The sequence below is a fragment of the Trachinotus anak genome, unplaced genomic scaffold, assembly GCF_046630095.1.
Source record: "Trachinotus anak isolate AG129_WGS33_773 ecotype Australia unplaced genomic scaffold, CSIRO_AGI_Tana_v1 ptg000032l, whole genome shotgun sequence".
Classification (NCBI taxonomy): Eukaryota; Metazoa; Chordata; class Actinopteri; order Carangiformes; family Carangidae; genus Trachinotus; species Trachinotus anak.
This window is the reverse complement of record NW_027273883.1, coordinates 17369626-17391264: the sequence shown is the minus strand read 5'-3', so window position 1 is coordinate 17391264 and position 21639 is coordinate 17369626. Positions and strand designations below refer to the sequence as shown.

Below are 21639 nucleotides of genomic sequence, written 5' to 3'. Positions count from 1 at the left end.
TTACAATGTTGTGAGGCACATAATCATTGTGTCTATTAAATAGTTAACTCTGCTTGAAGGTCCTATGTGTTTTCTATCATAATGCTGTGGTGATTATTAATATAATTGGGCTGACAGTCAGAGCTAACCAGGCAGAACAAATGTGTCAAACAGGTCACTATTTTCCTGCTGAGTACACTGCAGTCACTATATAATCCACTATAGTGTCGTCTTTAATGATTTATGTTTGGCCAAATGGACTAGATTGGACTCTTCCAATTAAATTCATGAAAACATTTTTAAGTGATAACTATGATGCAGAGAAGGGTTAAGTTGAAGTGGAAAATGGACATATGAATTGTTACTCTTGAGTTTAACAATTCAGGTTTGGTTTCACTGGTATGTAGACCATAAACAGGAGACAAAACACAGCCTACACCCAAAAAATGATGGATACATGTGACACTGATCTTTCTATTAATGTCTAATTGATTTTAAGAAAATGTCCAAATGTCCAAAATCCATGAATGTTCAATTAACAATATATGAAACAGGTTAAAAAAGCAACAAATCCTCTGATTTGAGAAGCTGGAATTGGTAAATCTCTGAAAACTGACTTTTAAAAAAATTAATCAATGGTCAGAGGATGACGAATTACTAATTATTTCACTTCTATTAAAAGTTTTAAAAAGGCCGATATTATTTCTTAAAAACTACAGAGCCTGTACTGAGAATTTTCATGGAGTGTTTTTGCATCTGGCTTGTGGATCACACTTACCCTTTCGGATGCAATCACCAGGAAATTTTTGGTTTCCAATTCACCTCACTTAAAGCATGAGAGAGGAAACACACACACACTCCAGCACAGAAAGGTCCCTGTTGGCCCTGGTGGGATCTTCCACCTTGTTGCCGTGAGACATCAATGTTAACTTGGTTCCCTCCGCACACAGATTCAAATAAGGATATATTTAAACATTCAGTGTTCCCAGTCTGAAATAATCTCATTAGGTATATTTCTTTGCTTCTCGTCAAACAGAGCAAGGTGTTATCTCCTCATGTATTTAAATAGGATGAACACACTTTCTATTGATTCCCCTCAACCTGAAGCTATCATCTGTCAGAATATGCTGAATACAGATGCTAGTTTTGGTTCGTAAGAATATGTCATTTTACCTCTGGGTGCATCTACACCATGTTATCAGACTGTTTTTTTTTTCAACCTCCTCTTAGGAGTGGTTTGGTTTCTGTAAAGTGCTGGAACTGATTCAGCTGAATGAGCAGGTTAATTAGGAGGAATTCTTTATGGGGTTGGTTCTCATTGTGTGTGTGTTTGTGTGTGTAAGTACTGGGTCTGACTCAGTGTTGTGTTGTATAGTTAACAAGGACTGTCTTTCTTTACTGCAAGGCATCAGACATGGCAACAATGTAATCTGTGCCCTCCTGGGGCAGAGTCAAGAATGAAGAGAAAGTAAAAAATTATCATAACATATGAAAATGAATACAGCTTTGGCTCAAATACATACAAATATCAGTATATCCACTGTACACTTGTTTAAAATAACTTGGCATCATATGTAGTTGTAGCCATATACTTCCTGTTAATACACAGAACAGCAGAAAACTACATCTCTTCACAGATTGTAGTTCAATTTCAGTGAATTCCTGTGAATTTCTCTGAATACGTGCAGCTTACAGTGGTGTGTGTTTGCACTGAGCAAAGTGTGTGCTTGTCCGTCTTTGTGTGGGAGAGGATTTCCATTCCCTGTGTGGCCACTCTCAGAATAGATGGAAAGGTTGAACGTGCTTATTATGTCCTGCAGTCTGTTCACTCACTGTTACATTTTAATAGCTGAGTATCTGTCTCTGCTCTGTGTTGTATTGGGCCCCACCAGGCTGAATAGGGATTTTGTTATTGCATGTTTTCCAGCCTGCAATGCCCTACAAAAACCTCCCTGGAGAGGTATTAACCAGCCGCATAGCCTGGCTCCATGCAAGCCCCGCCCACAGCAATTCATCATCATTATCTCATAGGTCAGGGTCATTGTCACTCAGACAGTGTTAGTAATATAGTTGACCCTGCCTTAGGTCATTGGCGTGATAGGTTTGGTTTTTATAATCCCATACTATTGAGTTCCAATATGTCTGGTTTCAACCTCGGGAGCAAATGGGACAAATGACCTCCTGCTATTTTTTTTTTTTTTTTTTTTGTCTTTTATTTCCATGTTGGTTTTTGACTTGGTTCAAAATCTGCATCCATCTGGTCCTGTCCCTTGTGATTCCTACTTGGTCATACTGTGGAGAGAGTGGCTATTGGGTGCTATAATGGAATGGTCTGGTTGATACAGTAGCAGTCTGCTCTTATAGGGTAATTGAATGGGGTTTGTAGGTCACAGCAACACACAGCATTGATTGGATGATAATGACATTTGTGGACCATGTCATAGTAACCAGCCGCAGAACAATCAATCTAATCAATGTGAATTTTTCTGTCAAAACACTGAAGCCTGAGTGATTGAAAATAAGGCAACATAACATGACTGTCCCAGAGAGGCTTACCTGTCATTTTCATCGCCTGTGTGATCCCAGTTTGTCATTAATTCTTATGTTTTATATATGGGTTTGAAACCACCAACACAGATTAGAGGAGACTGGAGGCATGTGTATGATGTTGGACAGCTTGCTCTCTCTCTGCCTTCAAGGACTGATGCACATGCAGCCGTTTATCAGCAAACCGCTGCACTGATTTCACTGCCAGCGATGTTATATGCTTTTGCTGCATGGTTGGTTTTTATGGTGTCCTTGCAGTCTTTATTGTTGCCTTCTGAAAACCTGCTAACCTTCTTATCTGTTTTATTTCATTTTGTTGTTTCATTTTATTTTTTGACATTGTTATATAACATTTACAGTGCTGATAGTGGGTTCCAATCCCATGAAGCAGAAAAATAGGCAACCTTTTACCCTCCCTGGTCACTGTGTTCTGGTTCTTTGTGTGCAATCATGTGTGACCATGTTTCTGTGTGTGGGTGCGCTTATCATGAGTATGAATTTTGACAGGTCAGCAAAATGCTGTATTGGATATTGATCTTTTAAATCTATAAAATATAACACTGTTTTTCTGAAATGGTTGGAATGAGAAAGACTAACCAAATGTGACTAAATCTACTGACTGTCATTTGGGTTTTATAGAGATAAAAGAAACCAGATATGATGTATTATTTAGTGACATTTTAGAGGTGCTGGAGACACCTGAGGAGAGAACCAGGCTCGCTCTTTCTCCCTGTTTGCAGTCTTGGTGCTAAGTTAAGCAAGCTGGCCAGTGGCTCTTCTCATCTGACTGTCTGCAAATAGGCATATTTGCCAATTTGCCTTCTGAAAAAAAAAGGTAAATTTTACTTAAGCCGGGAAATTTGTTCATTTTTTCACTAAAATTCATCTACATGTTTTTTTTCTGTCAAGCAACCTCCCAATCTATTAAGGGTATGTTGCCAGTGTCTATGTTTTTCTGTTGTCTTTTTCCTTTAAAAAGCATTAAGGCCCATTAGAGTGCTAACAGGAAACCCATTATTAGTCTTACATCATCTTCTTTTGATCATTTTGTACTTTGGTAACATAAACCTAATCTTGAGAGGTCCTTTGCGTAATGCTTGTGTTTTCTAAACCACACTAACTGTATCATTTAAATCAGTGTTCAGCGATGAGCATGTGCTTGTGTGTGTGTGTGTTATTACTGCCAACTGATGTTATCTACCCACTCCAGAGAGAAACCGTGGGTAATGCCAACACCAGCCCAGAACGAAATCCCCCCCTCCCTACTCCCTCCTCTCTCCTCGCTCTGCCTTTGTCTCTGCCAGTCCTTTCTTCTCTCCCTCACTTTCTCTTTGTCATACCTGTGTATGTCTCTCTCTCCTTCACAAAGCACTGCACTTCAGTTTTAGAGAGAGATTTTCCACTTTGGTTTTCTTTGTTATACTTGAGTTGTAAGAATAACATCCTCCCCACCTCTGGTCTCTTTGGTGTTCTCTGTCTAAATATTTCATCTCTATGGTCTGCAGCGATATCCTATTTACTCAAAACCCTTGGCTCACCATCACATAGCTACACACACACACACACACACACACACACACACACACACACACACACACACACACACACACACACAGAGAGAGAGAGAGAGCGAGAGAGAGAAACCAATCCATTGTGTCTGGCTGCCATGCTGATGAATGATCAACCCTTGTGATTATTCCTTATCTGTGTAACCTAAACACGCACAAGGTTCCTAGAGGACGCCATGCAGGCTGACACTGCCCCCCTCTCTCACTCACACCAGGTTCCTGAAAACCCTGACATCTATCCAATGTTAGAGGGCGTCTCACTAACCTGCACTAATCCTAATCTGAAAACAGTCATTTAATCCCTCGGCTTGCTCATCCTCAGTTGTGTAACACATGTTTGGGAAGTTGATTGAATATTTTAGGCTTGTAAATGAGGCAGTAATAATCAGGCAGCATGTAGAGATAATGTATATGGTGTCATTTATGAATGTGCTGTTGTCTGTTGTGACCAATTCAATAAAAAAGGATTTCGTTTTTAGTCCAAAGACAAATTGTCAGATGCTACAAAGAATTTTTATTGCCTCTAGAGTGTCCATATATTTTAATCATCAAGCTTATATTGTATATGTCTCATTTATTATTGAACACATAGTGCATAGTTGCTGACACTTAATATTATTCTGACTGAAAACAACCCCCCCCCCCAAAAAATAAATAAATAAATAAAATAAAAACAACTGAAAAACCATGAAATGTAACAGAATCAGACACCACATTTATTCATGCCTCAGCTCGCTGCAGCTGTGGTCTGATGAGACCAGCCAATCAAATTTGTTCAGGAAGTACCACTGTCAGCCGCCTTTGTTCCTCACCGTGCTCATCTCCTCAGCAGTAAAACACATAATGATGAGCAGGGCAGTGATAAAAAGAAAATTGATGTCTCTCTCTTAATGCTCTGCTTGGCTGCTGGCGCAGTGAGAGGAGGATGTGCACTGCAAAGAATGGCTTTGTCCAAAATTTGAAAAGAAACAAAGTGATTTGTAGCTTTGCTATGTGAGAACTCTTTCTAGAAAAATGTTGCATTATAAAGCATTTGCGGGGTTTTTTCTGGATTTTTTAAAAATTATTATTATTGTAAGTTCCTATAAATTCTGTAATGAATAATCATAATAATGTTATGATTGGATTGTGTAAAGGTCCAGACTATCATATCATGTGTTTTGTCTTGCTTGAGACTGCGGAAAGAAGAACTGATGTACACACTTTGGCTTTTAAATCACTCTGAATCATGCAGTGCTATGATAGAGTCCTACATGCTCACATTGTGTAGTGGTTTTGGCGCAGTGTGAGTCGGCAGACGGTACAGGACTAGACCTCAGCTGCACTGTCAGCAACTTGTCTTGGCGGTGGCGAATCAATGTATTGTAAAACAATGATTTTTCTGCCTGGGTTTAGAGCGGTTAGGAGGCTCTTTTCTGGAATCAGATTAGGTTCAATTTGGCCTCAGAGCAGATCCCACCATGATGATCTCTCCTGCGGCAGCCACACTAAGTCTCCTTCTCAGTATTCCCACTCTTTTGACAAAGATAAGTGGTTATCGTAGGCTTCAGAGTCAATTTCCACTGCAGGCATATGGCATGAAACAGAGAAGTGTATTTCCTCTGTAGCTGAGGGGATTAACCAGGTTTAAATTATGTGGTCAGGGTCCTTCTTGGGCTGTTTTCACAGATTTAATGGCTATGTGTATGGTACAGTTTTGAGACTGCAAGAGCTCATTTATCCTGATATAGTATCATTATTGTCAAACTAACAAGTATCAGGAGTTTTGATGTGTGGAAAATAGTATTTTATCAGTGACTTGCTTTCGAGGTCCTCACGTGTCCAGAATGGTGGACCTGATTTGAAACGAAGTTGGACAACTTACCTAAACCCATAAATTCATTTTCTGCAAGAAGAGTACTGATCTGAAGAAGACCCAAGCGCAGTCAGACCCAGTCTGAATAGACCTGTGGATATTAGAGCTGATACAACAGACCCTGAAAGAGACAGACCCTGAAAGAGACGTCAATAATTAAAACATTGAGGAAGATAGACAGATGATACAATTTTCTAACCAAGTTAATATCTGTGAAGCAAAAAATAAAATAAAAAATTGTATCGGACTAACAACAGTTTGGACCCGTAAAGACCTCTACCTTGTACCTTGTCCTTGGTGCTGTAGGGTGGTTTTGGCCTCTGTAATTTACTGTATGTTGAACAGCAGCCTGGAGAAACTTCTATTACACAGAGTTACACCATCTCTGTGGTGTGTATGTGTGTTGCTCCTTCTCCATTGTCCCTAGCTATAGCCTTCCTGTTAAACACTCGCCCATGCACCACACGCACAAGCACACATGCAACGCTTGCATTTGTATGCGTACTGTGTAGACAAGAAAACAGTAACAGGGAGATGGTGCAGTAAGGAATGGTACAAGAAAAAAATGATCGAAAAAAAAAAAAAAAAACAATTTCAGGTTACACTGTGCAGTCTGGTAGCATGTTGTGTGATGACTGTAACGCATGTACAGAAAGCAGTTCTGCACTGGGCATCCAGTTTGAGATAAGGAAGACAGAGAGAGCAAGAATGCTGGATTGTAGATTTTTTTTTTTTTTTCTGTGCAGTGACAGTTCAATTATCCAATACTCATACATTTCATACAGAGGGAATGCAGTTTTACAGGAGCACCATCTTGATCCATCTGTAATCATATGGTGTAAGTGAGTTTTTAGGCAACTGTTAAAAAAATACAGAGAGAGGATAGGGCTAAATGAGGGTCAGGACATGAAGAGATTAAGACAGAAAAGAGTGGGAGGGAAAAGCAGAGAAGCACATGTTAAGAGCAGGAGAGAAATCCTCTGCAGTGGATCCAGGGAGAGCTGATTGATTTCAGTGTATCAAAAGCTAAGATGGGGTCAACCCAGCAGCATTGCTTTTGACAGAGAGGAAACAGCTTTTAAACACTTTCCTTCATTAAATATCTTCCCCACTGATTGGATTTAAATCTTGGCTCCTTATCAGCGAAACAGCACTTAGTATCTATTAAGTCATTTCACTTGCTTTGGCCTTCCTCCTCATCCCCGTCGCTCACTGCCTCACTGTCTCTCTGCTGTCCACTCTGCTTGTCTCACCGCCTGATCTCTCTCTCTCTCTCTGACTCCCTTTTTCTAAAAATACTCTTGTTTCCACTGTGCTGCGTTGACAGTTTGAGCTTGCAGCCAGCACATCATGACTCATTAATGTTACACACATACACACATACAGGACATGCTGGCATTAATTATGCAATAAACAGTGTGTGTCAGCAGTGGCGTGGGGATGAATGTAATTGTGGCTTTTTTTCCACTATTCACATTAGGGCTGTAACTAATGATTATTCTCATTTAGAGCTGAAACCATTCACTAATACCATGATTTGCCTGTTGGCAACAATTTAGATTACTGATTAAACATTTTTCAAGCCAAAATGCCAACATTTGCTGGTTCAAACTTCTCAAATGTGAAGATTTGCTGATTTTCTTTGGCTTATATGATAGCAAAGTCAATATCTTATGGATTAGACAGAACAAATAATTCTAATAATCTTTTATAGCCATCAAGGAATTGTGATAGATATTTTTCACAATTTTTATAGATCAAATAATTAATTGGTTGATTCACTGTGAAAGTAATCTGGAGATCAATCAAGAATTAAAATAACTGTTCAATATTTTTCATTTATTTTTAAAGTGTCAATAAATATTGGAAAATGACCTTTACAATTTACCAGAGTTCAAGATGCTGCTGTTATTTTGCTTGTTTAGGCCAATCCTAGTTAAAAACATAAAAAGAGGTCAATTTACAATAATATAAAATACAGAAACCCAGCACATCATCATATTTGAAAAGCCAGAAAATGCTAACCATTTTTGCTTGATAAGAGATGTAAATTCGATAATCCAACCAACCAGTCATTTGACTGTTAATGCTTATGCTTACATAATCAGACATATTGCACATATTCAGACTACACCAAATACATTACAGGTTAACTAAACAGTTTGAAATTTGGTTCAGTGATCCGGAAACCTCGAGGAGAATTAGATGAGAAGATCAATACCACTCTCATGCCTGTCCAGTAATTACAAAGCTGCGGCCAGGAGACAGCTAGCTTAGTTTAGCATAAAGAGTGGGAATAAGAGGAAAATACTCAACTTGCTCTGTTAAGGTATAGGGTGTAGTCCTGCATATAACAGTTTGTCATTTTTAGTGGTATGCATTTGTAATGATTAAACAAATGATGTGAGATGTTGGTAGATGGATTTTGCTTCCCCAGTTTCCATTATTTATGCAAGGCTAGACTAACAATATGTCGGCTATAGCTTCATATAAGCCTACAGCTGTGTCCCACTTCAGGGGCTGCATCCTTCAGAGGACGTGGTCAGCCATCGTGGACCTCAAAGGCCAAACCGAAATTAGACGGTCTGGCCTAGAGGGGATTTCGGTTTTGCCTAGCTGTGCCCACCCCTCCTGCTGTGTCACAGCTTCTATCGCTGTATTTCTCAGCTGCATTTAAAGGAGCCCTCGAAATGGGACAGTCTAGTGGCGTTGCTGTGATGCAGTCGGTCTTCAAATACAGCCTCCAAAGGATGCAGCCCCTGAACAGTGAGGCCATTTTGACAGAAAAACTTCTGCTTTCACATGACTCGATTGGTGAACATTTCAGTACCACAGTGGATATACAGCAACAGGCAGGTGCACTGTCTCAGTACCATGCCTTTTTCCACAGGAATAACACAAACATGAAATAGACATGGCAGCCTACAAAACTATACAAGGCTTATTCAAATATAAAAAGTTGTGTACAATACTACAAGGCGTATTCAAATACAAAGTAGACAGTGTACAACACCACAGGCAGTGACACAGACAGGTCCTGAGATGCAGTAAACATGGAGTTAAACAACAGATTAGTTTAACATTCTGATTAATTTCTTCATACATACAATAAAATGTAACAATCTGAAACTTTTAGTCACATATAAACAGTTAAAACTGTAAACAACATTTTAAGTTGTTTCTTCATTTCAGTTACTGTGTACTTTGACATGACAGAAAGTAAATACAAAAAGTGCTCAACCTCAGTGGTATGACTTAAAAACGTGCAGACTTCTGTGTATTTGGCATCTGGGGCTTTTTTGTTTAGTTTTCTTGTGTTTGTTTTTGTTTACTTATTCATTTAGAACTCTTTTTGATTTTTTTGACTTTGATCTTCAGAAGTGCTTTATTACATCATCTAGGACATCATCATAGTAGAACATACATATCGAACTACATCTGAACCTGGTCAGTTACATTCTGTTTGCCTTCACAGTAAGACAAGTGAACTTTACTGCTTTTGACAAGTATTTGGAAACATTTTTCTGAAAAATGTCAGGGAGAAAGGAGAAAGCACCTGCACCATTTCCGGTAAGCAAACTGGATATCCTCCACAGCAATAGCACTCGCTACATGGTATTAGATTTTATTGGAGAAGGATGTTTTGGCAAAGTCGCCACATGTATGGACTTAATCACATTAGAAAATGTGGCAATCAAAATCCACAAAAAGACTAAAGATTATGTCATTCAAAGGGAAGTTGCGATGCTAGAGGCAGTCGGGGCTCTTGACCCCGACGAAAAGAACATTGTAAGATTTATGGACAATTTCAGGAACAGTAACCTTTCCTGTCTGGCCTTCAAAATGCTAGACAGGAGCCTTTGGGACCTGATGAAGGAGAGGAAGCGGTTGCAGCTGAGTCTCAATGAAATTCGGCCTGTGACCCACCAGCTACTCGTTGCTTTTGAAGCCCTGAAGAGTATTGGCATTGTGCACACAGACTTGAAACCTGACAACATAATGCTTGTGAACCACAAGGATCAGCCATTCAAGATCAAGCTGATTGACTTTGGTCTGGCCCTTCCAGTGAGCCAAGTGGAGGTTGGAATGGTCATGCAGGCCAATTCATACAGGGCTCCAGAAGTAACCTTGGGTCTCCCCCTGTCTGAATCAGTTGATATGTGGGGAGTGGGCTGCGTCATGGCATTCATGTACTTTGATATGAACCTATTCCCTGGCAATTGTACATATCACTGGATGAAAACATTCCTACACTTGCTCGGTCAGCCAGACGATCACAAGCTGACTGATGGAAAATACAGCTGGATGTATTTCACCTTGGATGAGGACGAGGACTGGAGACTTAGGACACCAGAGGAGTACGAGGAGGTAACTGGTGTTAAGCCATTAGTTTTTGACAGGGTTTTTGACTTGTGCAGTAATTTAGAGGATGCAGTAAAGAGATGTCCAGCAAAACGCGATGATGTTGAGTATGAAGACAGGATGGCATTTTTAGACCTCCTAAAATGCTGCCTGCATCCAGATACTGATCACAGAATTACTCCCATGGAAGCCCTTAAACACCATTTCATAACAATGGTTCACCTGGGAGATGAACTGGAGACCAGCTCCTATACAGAAGCTGCGCTTCAGTTCATGACCATTACCCGTGAGGAAAGTTTTGATGAATCAGATTACGACTCAAGTTATGAAGAGTCAGACTCTGAAAAATGTTGTTGCAATCTTTCAAACACTGCTCTCACAACTGACTCGCAGAAAGAGCCATCTAGTTCCGACAAAAAAAGGTTCATTAATTTTTTCTGGTTACGATGCAGACCCTGAGGATTTCAGTGCTGAGGATTCACACACTGAGAATTCCAGAGGTGAAAATGAACAGAGTGAGAGTTACAGTGATGAATGCTTTTCCACTGAGAGCTCTACTGGAAATGATGCTCATATTGAGTCTTCCATTGATGAAGGTAAAGAGCCAGCCACCAGTGATTCAGATGATGGAGACTCATTCAAGCCACACCTCAGTGACAAAGAGGATATTGAGTCAGCCACCGGTAAAGAAGATCAAGAAGATCAACACCAAGAGTGTGATCCTGTGAAATATTACTGTGATCATTCAAACTCTGGTAATGAAGCTGATACCAAGACCTCCATTCAGCCAGGAACCAGTCACCCCAATGATGAAGACCCATCTCCCCCAAGCCCCCCTGGAAAAGATGGTATAGAACCAAGCAAGCCACCTGGACCCTCAGCAGCAACTGACCCCCCCCCCCGCCAAAGCAGTGGTAGCTGTAAGATGTAGACCCATTTCTCATTTCTCTCTCTCTCAACCCAACCGGTCAAGGCAGATGGCCGCCCACCCTGAGTCCGGTTCTGTCAGAGGTCTCTTCTAGTTAAAAGGGAGTTTTTCCTCTCCGCTGTTGCCAAGTGCTTGCTCAGGGTGGGGACTGTTGGGTTTCTCTGTCTCAGGTGATGGGGCGGTCACTGATCACTTCATCACATCTGGTCTACAATTTACATCTTACAGCTGTAAGATGTAGACCCATTTCTTTCTCTCTCTCTCAGAAGCCTTTATAGTAAAAAACAGGAATAAAAGTAATAAATGAAAAACATGATACTAAACCAAGATAAATAATTGAAACAAATATCATCAGGTAAGAAAAAGCCATAAGATAAAAGTGAATTTTAAGGAGTGTTGAGTTTACCTGTCTTAGATGCTCAGACCATTTTGTGATAAATTGAGATTTTGGAAACATAATTTGGGCCCTGCCAAATTGGGGAATTTGTATGGTGGGCTCTTCTCTTAGAACATCTCAAAAGCCTGGTGGTGTAATTCAAATTATTTTTAATATATTTTGAGTCATTCAGCTTCAGCAAATTATCGGACAAGCGTTACTTAGTTTCTTCAAGGCAGGGCATAAGAGAGGACACATCGGTGGTACCAGGCTTTAATTGAAGAAACAGTTGTATATAGTCTGCATAGCGAAGGAAATAAATGCCTGTATATGATTTGGCCCAGTTATCGTATGTATATAGTAGGGGTGGGGGTCAACAGAAGATCCCTATGGGATCCCACAAAGGAGAGGAGCATGAGAAGGAGGCTTCTCCAAGCACCACAGAGAAGAACCTGTTAGACAGATATGAGATGGACCAATACAGAGCCGCATCACTGAAGCCGACAGTTTTTCAGATAGCTGACATTGTGGTCCTCTGTGTCAAATTCTGTGCTGAGCTCAAGGAGAATTAAAGTGAAGTACAGGCCTTCATCAGTGGCAAAAAATAAGTAATGCGTGACATGAACATGAATTTCATATTTTTTATCCAACGTTTTCATAATTTTGATTCATAATGTCAAACTTTTTCCTCAATGACAGAATAAAGAAAAATTGAGACACTGCACATATGTGAGAGGTATCAAGCATAACTCTGGGGGGTCAAATGTGAAGCATTTGTTGTTAGCATTTTTTATCATGTTCTTTGGTGCCACCAGAATTTTTTTTTAAGAAAATGTTCTCGCCATAGAGTGTAAATGCACACCAGGACGTGATGGATGAAGAAAGTATTTTTGGCAGGGGTTGATTTCCTGTGGTTGAGTGCTGCCACAGCTGAATGACTGCGGATCAAACACTGCTCTGTATTGCTTTGGTTCCTACAGAGATGCAGTGTAACTGTAGGCCAGCGTGAATGTTGTTTGATAGGCTGAAAACTCATTGACATTCTGAAGCTAGGCTTGGCACTGCAGCATGCTACTTTCATGTGTGAGTATCTATCAATGTTTGTGTGTCTTCACAAATGTGTGTGTGTGGTGTGGGCTAGCTGTTACCATAGTAACACAATGTGTGCGACTGGCACATGTGGGGTGGGTAAACGGGAGGGAGGGGGGTGGGTGGGGTTGACAGTTTGACAGAAAAAAAGATAATCTGGGAACGGTAGTCCTGTGAATGGACTGCACAGTGGACACACACACACACACACACACACACACAGAAATATAATGTTCACAGGCCTGTGTGTCTATTACTGACCCTGTAATGGGGTTCAAGATCTTGTTGACTATCTCATGTTGTGTCTTTAGTGTGTGTGTGGGTGTGTGGGTTTGTCAAGCTGAAATAATGATAAGTGTGTGTTTTACATTCAGTTAAATAGGTATGAACATGATATTATTTATCCAAACAAAATAACACAAACAATTTATGAAAGAAGTCTGTCAGATTTTCATAATAAAATGGATTTAGCTTAGAAATTCTCTGGCAGAGCAGTGTGTGTGTGTGTGTGTGTGTGTGTGTGTGTGTGTGTGTGTGTGCGTGTGTGTGTGTGTGTGTGCGTGCGCGCGCGTGCGCGCGCGCGCATGTTGCAGGCCAAGGAGACAAATGGTGCTTTACAGCCTGTGGCAGTTATCTTGTGTATCAGCCACCAGTTTGGTGCGTGTGTGTGTGTGTGTGTGTGTGTGTGTGTGTGTGTGTGAGAGAGAGAGAGAGAGAGAGAGAGAGAGAGAGAAATAGCAGATGCTCTCTCTGGTCTTGTAGACATGCTCCAATGCTGCTGCCATCTGGTTGGCTGAGTAGAGCTAAAGGCGGGATGGTGGTTGCTGTGAAATCATTGGCTGATGGGAAGGCTCAAGGCTTTAAGTCCACTTAAGACGGGAGCAGAGAGAGGGAGAGGGGGGGTCATGAAACGGGGGCGTTATGGCTTTGTCCACTCTAAAGGGCAGATGGAGAGAGCACTGCACTGGGAAAGTGCAGAGGGCAGTCATGCATTGACAGGAGGAGGATGGGTGGAATGAAAAACTAAAGGAAAATCCAAGAGGCTGTGGCAACAGGAGTCAAAGTATGTTTAAAATGGTTTTAATAAGTTGAAAGGAGCAGTCATAGAAAATGTCCTTGTGTCCTTTTTTTATAGTATCTGACTACTGTTTACTGATTTCTTTAAAGCCTTAATTGATTTTCTAGGTACTAGGTACTGCACAGAAAAGTGGACAGTTAGTACCTCCTCTTCACTCACAGTCAGCAGGTTTGTGGTCATTGCAGGGTATGATGGCAGCTCCTATTCAGCTCCTGGAAACCATAGGAGCATTGATTTGTACCATTCCTTCTTTAAATCCAGGTGTTTATCACTTGTACTTTTAAGAACTAAAATCATTACCCATTGCCACTGGACACACACAACCAGGGCTTCATCTATAGAGGATAAAAAGGAGGAGGGGTTCTTGTGTCACACAGCCCGGGGATATTTTCTATTACCCAACTTTGATGTTCTGCAGCCAAACTCTTATGTCCACAAAGAGATCATACAGACCACAGAGCTGCATGTCCTACTGACCACTCTTCTACTGTTCCTCTGTGTACTATAAAATGTGACTGAAGAATAATTCCAGTTCATTACAACCTGGACCTGTATTTTATGTTAGCTCAATAATGATAACATTATTTTAACCAAAGTGATTGCTGAGATCTGGGAGCAGAGCAGTATTGCTAAAAAAGAGGTTTGACATTTCAAGAAATGTGGAGTCAGATGATAAGATGGCTTTTAAAGGGCTACTCCAACAATTTATTATTGTACTTCTCTAAAGCAGGGGGACTCACAAGAGACAGATTTTTTTTTTTTTCAAAAAGTGGTCAAAATCTGTGCAGCAGAGTTTGAGCTTTTTATAGTTCTTAGTATGAGTCCAAAATAACCCTGATGATGTCATCAGGGTCATTTCTTTGCTTAACTTTGGAAAGTCCCTCAGAGCACAAGAGACATTATAAAACAATTATTATTTTAATGTCACTGAAGTGCTCCCTTAATGAATTCCCAGCTTAGCTAGTACATTGTGTACGTTGTTCATCTTTTACTGTTTTCTGTTTCAAATTCGACATAAATTACTCATCATAGTTTGTGTAGCCATAGTCATCATCATCATTAAAATAATCATAATCATAATGATTATAATCACAATAATAACTAATAGAAACAAAGCTCAAACCTATGGAAATAATACTCAAGCTATAATAAACCAAAATGATCCTTTAAAAATAAACATTCACAGCATCTAATGGAGATTTAGCTCAAGTGAAGCTAAAAGGTTCCATCACATAGTATGTATTATAGACAACAGAAAAACTGAAAGTGAGAGGGCGAGTTGATCGCAGCAGTGGTGACTGGTGCTCTTTAGGAGAGGTTATCTTTGGTCACACAGGCCTGCCTGTCTGTCTCCATCACATCAAGCCACACAGAACCTGCCTGTGAATCTGCGACACAGAGGGCTGGGAGATACTGTACTCTCATCCTTTTACCCCGTCTCTAATCCTGCTGTTTCTTTTTTCACGTCTTTTAAAAAGATTGTTACTGTTCATAGACTTTCCTTAATCTTGTTTTCTCTCATGCTGTCTCTTTACCTCCTTTCCTGCTTTCTTTCCCTCCCTGCCCTTCTTACCAGTCATAGTTTATTTGGGACTTGTTAGTATGCTGTGCTCTCCCCCCCTTCCCTCCTTTGTAGTCTTTTATTTTATCTTCTGCTCTTCTGCTTTAAAACCTCATTCCCAGTTTTCTCTCACCTTTGATCAGTCTTTCTGCTCCCTCTCATTTCATCTCCTTGATGTCAGTTTCATCTACTCCTACCCAAGCTCTTTATGCTCTTTATGTTCCCTGTGTCATCCATTGGCATTTGTTTCCTGTGGCTTCTAACCTTCATCTTTTTCTTGTAGCATTCAAAACACGACAGTTATCACATGCATGCCATCGGTGCAGAGAGAAAAGAAAAGAGTAAGAGACGGTTTGCAGCAAAGGTCATTGCATCTCACTTTACAGACAATTAATCAGCAACAAAAAAAAAATCCCCCCTCAAAAAAAATCAGATTCTAGTTTCTAAAATGTGAATGTTCGTTGGTTTTCTTAGTTGTCTGTGATAGTGAACTGAAAATCTGTGGATTTTGGACTGTTGGTCGGGCAAATCAAGCAATCTTTGACAATTTCCTCTAGAAATGAGGTATGAATGCATATTTTTCTCTGAATTTTAGAGACCACTTTAAATGATAAATGGGGGAAAATAGTGAATAATAATAAAAACAACAGTTAGTTGCAGCCCTTCTTGCTATGTGTCTTTGCTGACCTACCAGGGAGTTTTCTCTGAAAAGAGGTTGATGATAATTTCCCATTAATGGTTTTAAAGGTCAGGCCTTGGGTGTGTTGTGATTTTTTTTTTTTTTTTTTTTTTTAACAAGAGCTAATCTAGTGTCATGGCATCCGACTTCTGGCCTCTTTGGCTTCACTTTGTATCAGACATTGAACTTGTTTTGGTTTTATAAGTCTTTACCTTTGATCCTCTGATGGATTATTTTATGGTGCCTAATGATAATTCATTTTGGTACACTAAAGTTGTTACTAGAGAATTTGATATTGCAATGTGAGTGTACAATGATGTATTATAGAGACTACAAGAGAGTCAGTGTTTGGATTGCTCAATATACGCAGCACTGGCCTCTTTCCTGAAATTGCATCTTTGTCAGGGTTAACACATTCTTAGTTGCATGACTTGTGCAAATCATTGCTATAACAATATCCCACTCTATGGCATCTCAATGAATCAAGGCTGTTTGTCTGGTTTGGAATGTCAAGTTTATTTATTCCAGTTATGCCTCATCAAGCCCTGACTCTTTTTTTCCATGGCTCAGCAACAGAAGCAAACTCAGTCCTCACCATGTGCTCTAATAAACAATGGCAGTTGGTGTCTTATTTGCTCAGCAGGCAGAGGCAACACAAGCAAGAAATCAAGAAAACCACACTGACCTATGGTGGTCTCACTCAGTGTTCCAATAAAAACAAAGTCAATCTGTCTACATGTAATATATTGTACACCTCAGTGTGTTGTGCTGGTTGAGACCAGGCACTTCTGTAAATGGCTCTTGAGTTATTGTCTGTTTATATGTTTGTTTCAAGTAGAGAGCCATGTTTCTCCTCACTGACAGTCCTCAGACCGAGATGTTTCAGAGTCACAAGCCTTTTCATCTTGATGAGTCAACAGGAGAGCTCTCTGTGTTCTTTGTCATTTCCTTGTTCTTGTCATTCATGGTGTATATTTACAGCTACATACTCATTATCCCCTCTGTTCTCTCTGTCGCAGGCTCTCGCGTCTCACCGAGCTTACCTCTTGACGGCACGCATTCCCACCAAGGTAAGAGCAGCAACTCAGTTTAAAGTGTGTTTTGTGCGGCACAGTCAGCACTTTGTTTCTAGGGACCAGAGATATGAAAAAAAAACTTTCATCTGCCTGAATGTAAATTCATCACAATACATTGTGCGTTCCTACAGCCCCAACACAACATTTTTGTTTGACACCACATTTGATTTTTGTAAAACCTGTTTTTGGTGATTGGTCATCTTACAGGCTTGGTTTCATGGTTTAATTCTCCTCTACATTCTCCGTCCATTCTGTAACCTTACTTTTTTAAAGCTCCATTTGATGAACTCAAAAAAACGATCCTGGTATTTGTTTAGGTCCTACAGTGTTTCAGTGATAAGCAACTGTATGCATGTTGTGCATCTAGTCATTTCCCCCCATTCCCCCAACCCTTTTTCTGTAACTGTGTTTTTGTGTTTTGCCTGGGCACTACAAAAGAGAAGATTAGCGTTAAAGTAGTAGGTCTATGTTTCTGGTTATAGTGCAGTTTTTTTTCTTTTTTTAAACATGAATCCACGTTGGCATATGCTGTACAGATGGCAGCTGTTAGCACTATCACCAGCAATGAAACATCTGTCCTCATCTTTACCAGCATCCTTGTCACCACTACCACATAAAAACCAGCAGTGCAGTAACACGATGCAGATGTTCGCGTAGACTCACAACCATCACTATTACTACTACCATTATTAAACCTCACATCTGACTCCGGTACCTGCATCGTGACCTCATAATCGGGTCTGGCCTGCTGTCTTTTGAAAATTGACCCACAGCAAACATAAATAACATCCCTTGCTGAGATGTTCATAAATGCTCATAAAGAAATACCTGTTTTCAGGCATCTCTGTACATTAAGGTGTCAGTGGTTAGTGTACAAATCACTTAGCTTTAAGAGTTTCAAAGTTTATTATTGACCTTGGAAACAGCAGTTCATGGTCCATTTAGCAGTTGTTCCAGGGCTTTCAATCATATCACGATTTTCATCAGCAGATGAAAACAGCAACTTTAAGTCAACAGAAGGGACGAGAAGTTTTTAGAAGTCATTATGCAAAAATGCAAAAACTGAACATCTGGAATTTCACGAAGAGCAAACTCCGTCTGCTGATGATCATTTGATAGGATCAAAAGCTCCAGAACAGCTGCTAAATGAACTCGTGAGATGAGATAGTTTTGGCAACTTTTTGGGTTGTTTTTACAACCAATGTGGAAACAACATATGTTGTTGTAAATATGAAAAGGATGCTCTGAACTACTTGATTGAAATCAGTAGTATTATACATCATCTCTGCAGTATATATGTGAAATGATCGAAACACACTCACCAAAATACAAACGCACAAAACCGAACAGCACTGTGATTGTATATGGAAACAAACTGTAAAACAATCTTTTACCTACATTATCTGGACTGACGATCCTTCTGCTAGGAAAGAGTAGCACTTAGCAGTATTTTCCCCAACTCATGGGATCACATAACATCATATCTTGTACCCGGCCCAGGAAATACTTAACAGCTGCCCCTTCAAATAGATGCTCTCCAGTCAACAGGATGCCTCCAGGGACAGTTTAGGTGATTTATTGGCAGCTTGAAAACTGATTTATAGGTTTACTGGGGGTAGAGGAGGACATAAAGAACATTCAAGCTGACCCTGTTTCACATGACGTCATATGTTTCCAGTGTTATGAGCCGTTTATTTAGCTGGCTCTGCTGTTTTCTATTTGTGCTATCTCTTCTGACCTGGAGGGATTCGACACCTGCTTTCTGAAGAACTAACCTCCCTGCTCTAGTGTCTACTGTATGTTTAATCCTGTTTCTGTCTCTGTTTCTCCACTCTGTCTTTTTCTCTCATTTTTTTTAATACTCGTCTGTTGTACTTTCTCTTCCCAGCTTTGGATGTTACTTGTTTTAATTAAGAGATGGCATGATAAGAAGTCTTGCTGTAACTTTTAAGTTTATTGACAGTTGGGTCTTTCTATTACAGCAAACCTCTATCACCTTCTCCTCTCTACAGCCACAGATAACCTGCCCTCTCCTCTTCTTCTTTGCTTTAAGCCATTCATTCAGGTTTCTCACTCTCATCCTGTACTTTACCTTCTTTTTCAACAATCCAGATTACTTCCTTCTCTCTTCACCCCATTCTCTCACTCTGTCTCTTTCCCTTTATCCCCCCACACTCACCACTGTGCCAAAGGTCAGCAGGGATAACCAACAACGTCTTAAATCCAGTTGAATCTGATAGTTTTCATCTCGGAAGTAACCAGTGCATGTTGTTCCCTCTGGGAACTCTCTGCAACTAAAGATAATTATCATTATCACCTAATCATTTATGCCCATGGTTTTTAATAGCTTTTTTGTGTAGCCATCAACAGATAGTTCAACAGATGCTCAGTTAACCTTTTTTCCTTGATTAATATTTTATAGCATTGTTCCAGTTTTCAATTCATTTCCTGTTTATCAAAGACTCATTATTTTGGAAACTAGTAAAAAAAAAGTGTTCAATCAGCCCAGCTCAAAGTTTACAATTAATCGTTATTCCTAGATTTTCAAAAAATATTAAGATTATATGCTCGTTGCCCATCATATTGAAACTGCATATGACTTAAGGATCTCATTGTGTTCATATTTCCACATTGCTACCAGTAGAGCTAGTGCCGGGTGGGTTCTTTCTTCATCCTGACATTCTTAAAAGATAAAGCCTGCTAACATCATCCTTAAGAAGCTGAGTCTTACAGTATTTCTCCTTGCATTGATTTTTTTTGATGTGAAATCTATATCAGAGTGGAGATGAGTCAGCTGCAAATCAAGATTAGACATAGCTCACTGTTCCAACGCATGAACTATTGACTCTATTCATTCTCTGTAAATCTGTTTTTGTTGACAGTTTTGGGTGTGTATGCTTCTGGCCATCTGAATGCATTGTAGACGATGCATTTGATGTGTCTAATGTATGTAAAAGTGGAACCCTAGAGATGCATATAAACACACAAGAGAACAATCTGTTGGTAGGGATTTTGTTAGTATTGTTTTTCTGAGCAGAGCCCAAGGCCTTAATATTGAAGTGGTGTATTGCAGTAGCAGTAAACCTCAGTTAAACACTTACTGTGTATTCCTCTCCTCTCAGTTATAGTTGAGATCCCCCTCCAGCTCTCTCACACACCTCTCAGTGGGTTTCCTTTGTGTGTGTCTGTGTGTCTGTGTGTGTCCGTGTGTGTCTGTCCGTGTGTCTCCAATTGATGGTTTGGCTCCTCTTGAGAAGCTGCAGGGCCTTACAGTCTGTCAGCTTCTCCTCCCAAACATCACACATGCTCGCTCTCTCACACACATACACACACACACACAAACACTCATACACATTTTCATTCATCTCTCCCTCCTTCCTTTGTCTTTATCCCTTTTTTGTCTGTTGCTGATGTTCCACTGAGCATATTTTTCATAACTGAGATACCCACACAATGGGATGCAAAACATTTCATAGAAGCCTGAAATTACATAAACTAGTAGCTGTCTATCATTCTGAACTGTGTCTCATTGACAGACATATGTATATTAATCCCAATAACCCCAGAATCTACAGATTACTCTTGTAACTGACTGTAACAGCATCCTGATATTCACAGTTATAATCAAGCCCAATGTCCAAAACTACATGTTGAGTTTTTCATGAAAATGCGAAAGAGGAGTAGATAAAGTTTAAAGTGACAGATGGACAGTGAACGAATGAGTGAACGGTGCAATTACTCAGGATCCTCCTCGGTTCCCAGGCACACCTCCCAGCATGATGGCTGCCATTGGCTGGAGCTCAGATTTATCAGTGTGCTCACTCATCATTGGCTGGTGCTCAAGTCAGTGCTATCTTGCCCTTTACTATCTGTATGAAATGAACTGATCGACCCCTTTCCAGTTCGGTTGTGAAACTGTTCACTGCACACCTTAACATACGATACACAAATCAGCACAATATATACTATAGACTCTGTACTATTGAACCAGCCTGTCAGACCAAGGTGTTTGCACATTGAGGGTTTGCTAAATTCACATAAATCACTTCAGTAACTTTCGTGTTTGACTTTCCCATTATACATGGGTGAGTGTGTAATAAGACATAAGTATTCATGTGTACACACATACACATACAGTTTTCTAAATAATTGGTTTATAATTTATTATTGACTCTAACATATCATAAATATTTATGAAAATGTTGCCTGTCTAGTTTGCCTAATAGACCTTTTAACAGCTTTTTTTCCTGCACCATCTGTATTTGTGTCTTGATGATAATGTGTAGTTTCTTTTCCTTTCAGGATGATATCTTATTGAGTTTAAGATAATTAGATAATTCTGTTTCTCCAAATTATTTGATCATGTGTGAGTAACCACAGGCATCACTGAAATACTGTACACACACACACACACACACACACATCCACACACACACACACACACACACACACACACACACACACACACACACACACACACATAGTCAGACGGCAGACAAACAGTCTACAGTACTTATCCTCTCCCACCTCTCATCTCTGAG

General features: G+C 40.0%; 1 protein-coding gene across 4 annotated transcripts in view; it reads left to right on the top strand.

Moving 5' to 3' along the window:
• Window positions 1-21639, top strand: part of LOC139612731 (F-actin-uncapping protein LRRC16A-like) — a 73135-nt gene that overhangs the window by 11658 nt on the left and 39838 nt on the right. For all 4 annotated transcript variants that reach the window (XM_071468643.1, XM_071468642.1, XM_071468641.1 and 1 more), the window contains exon 3: window positions 17042-17092. In XM_071468643.1, the coding sequence (XP_071324744.1) occupies window positions 17042-17092 (51 nt within the window). The remainder of the gene's footprint in view (window positions 1-17041; window positions 17093-21639) is intronic.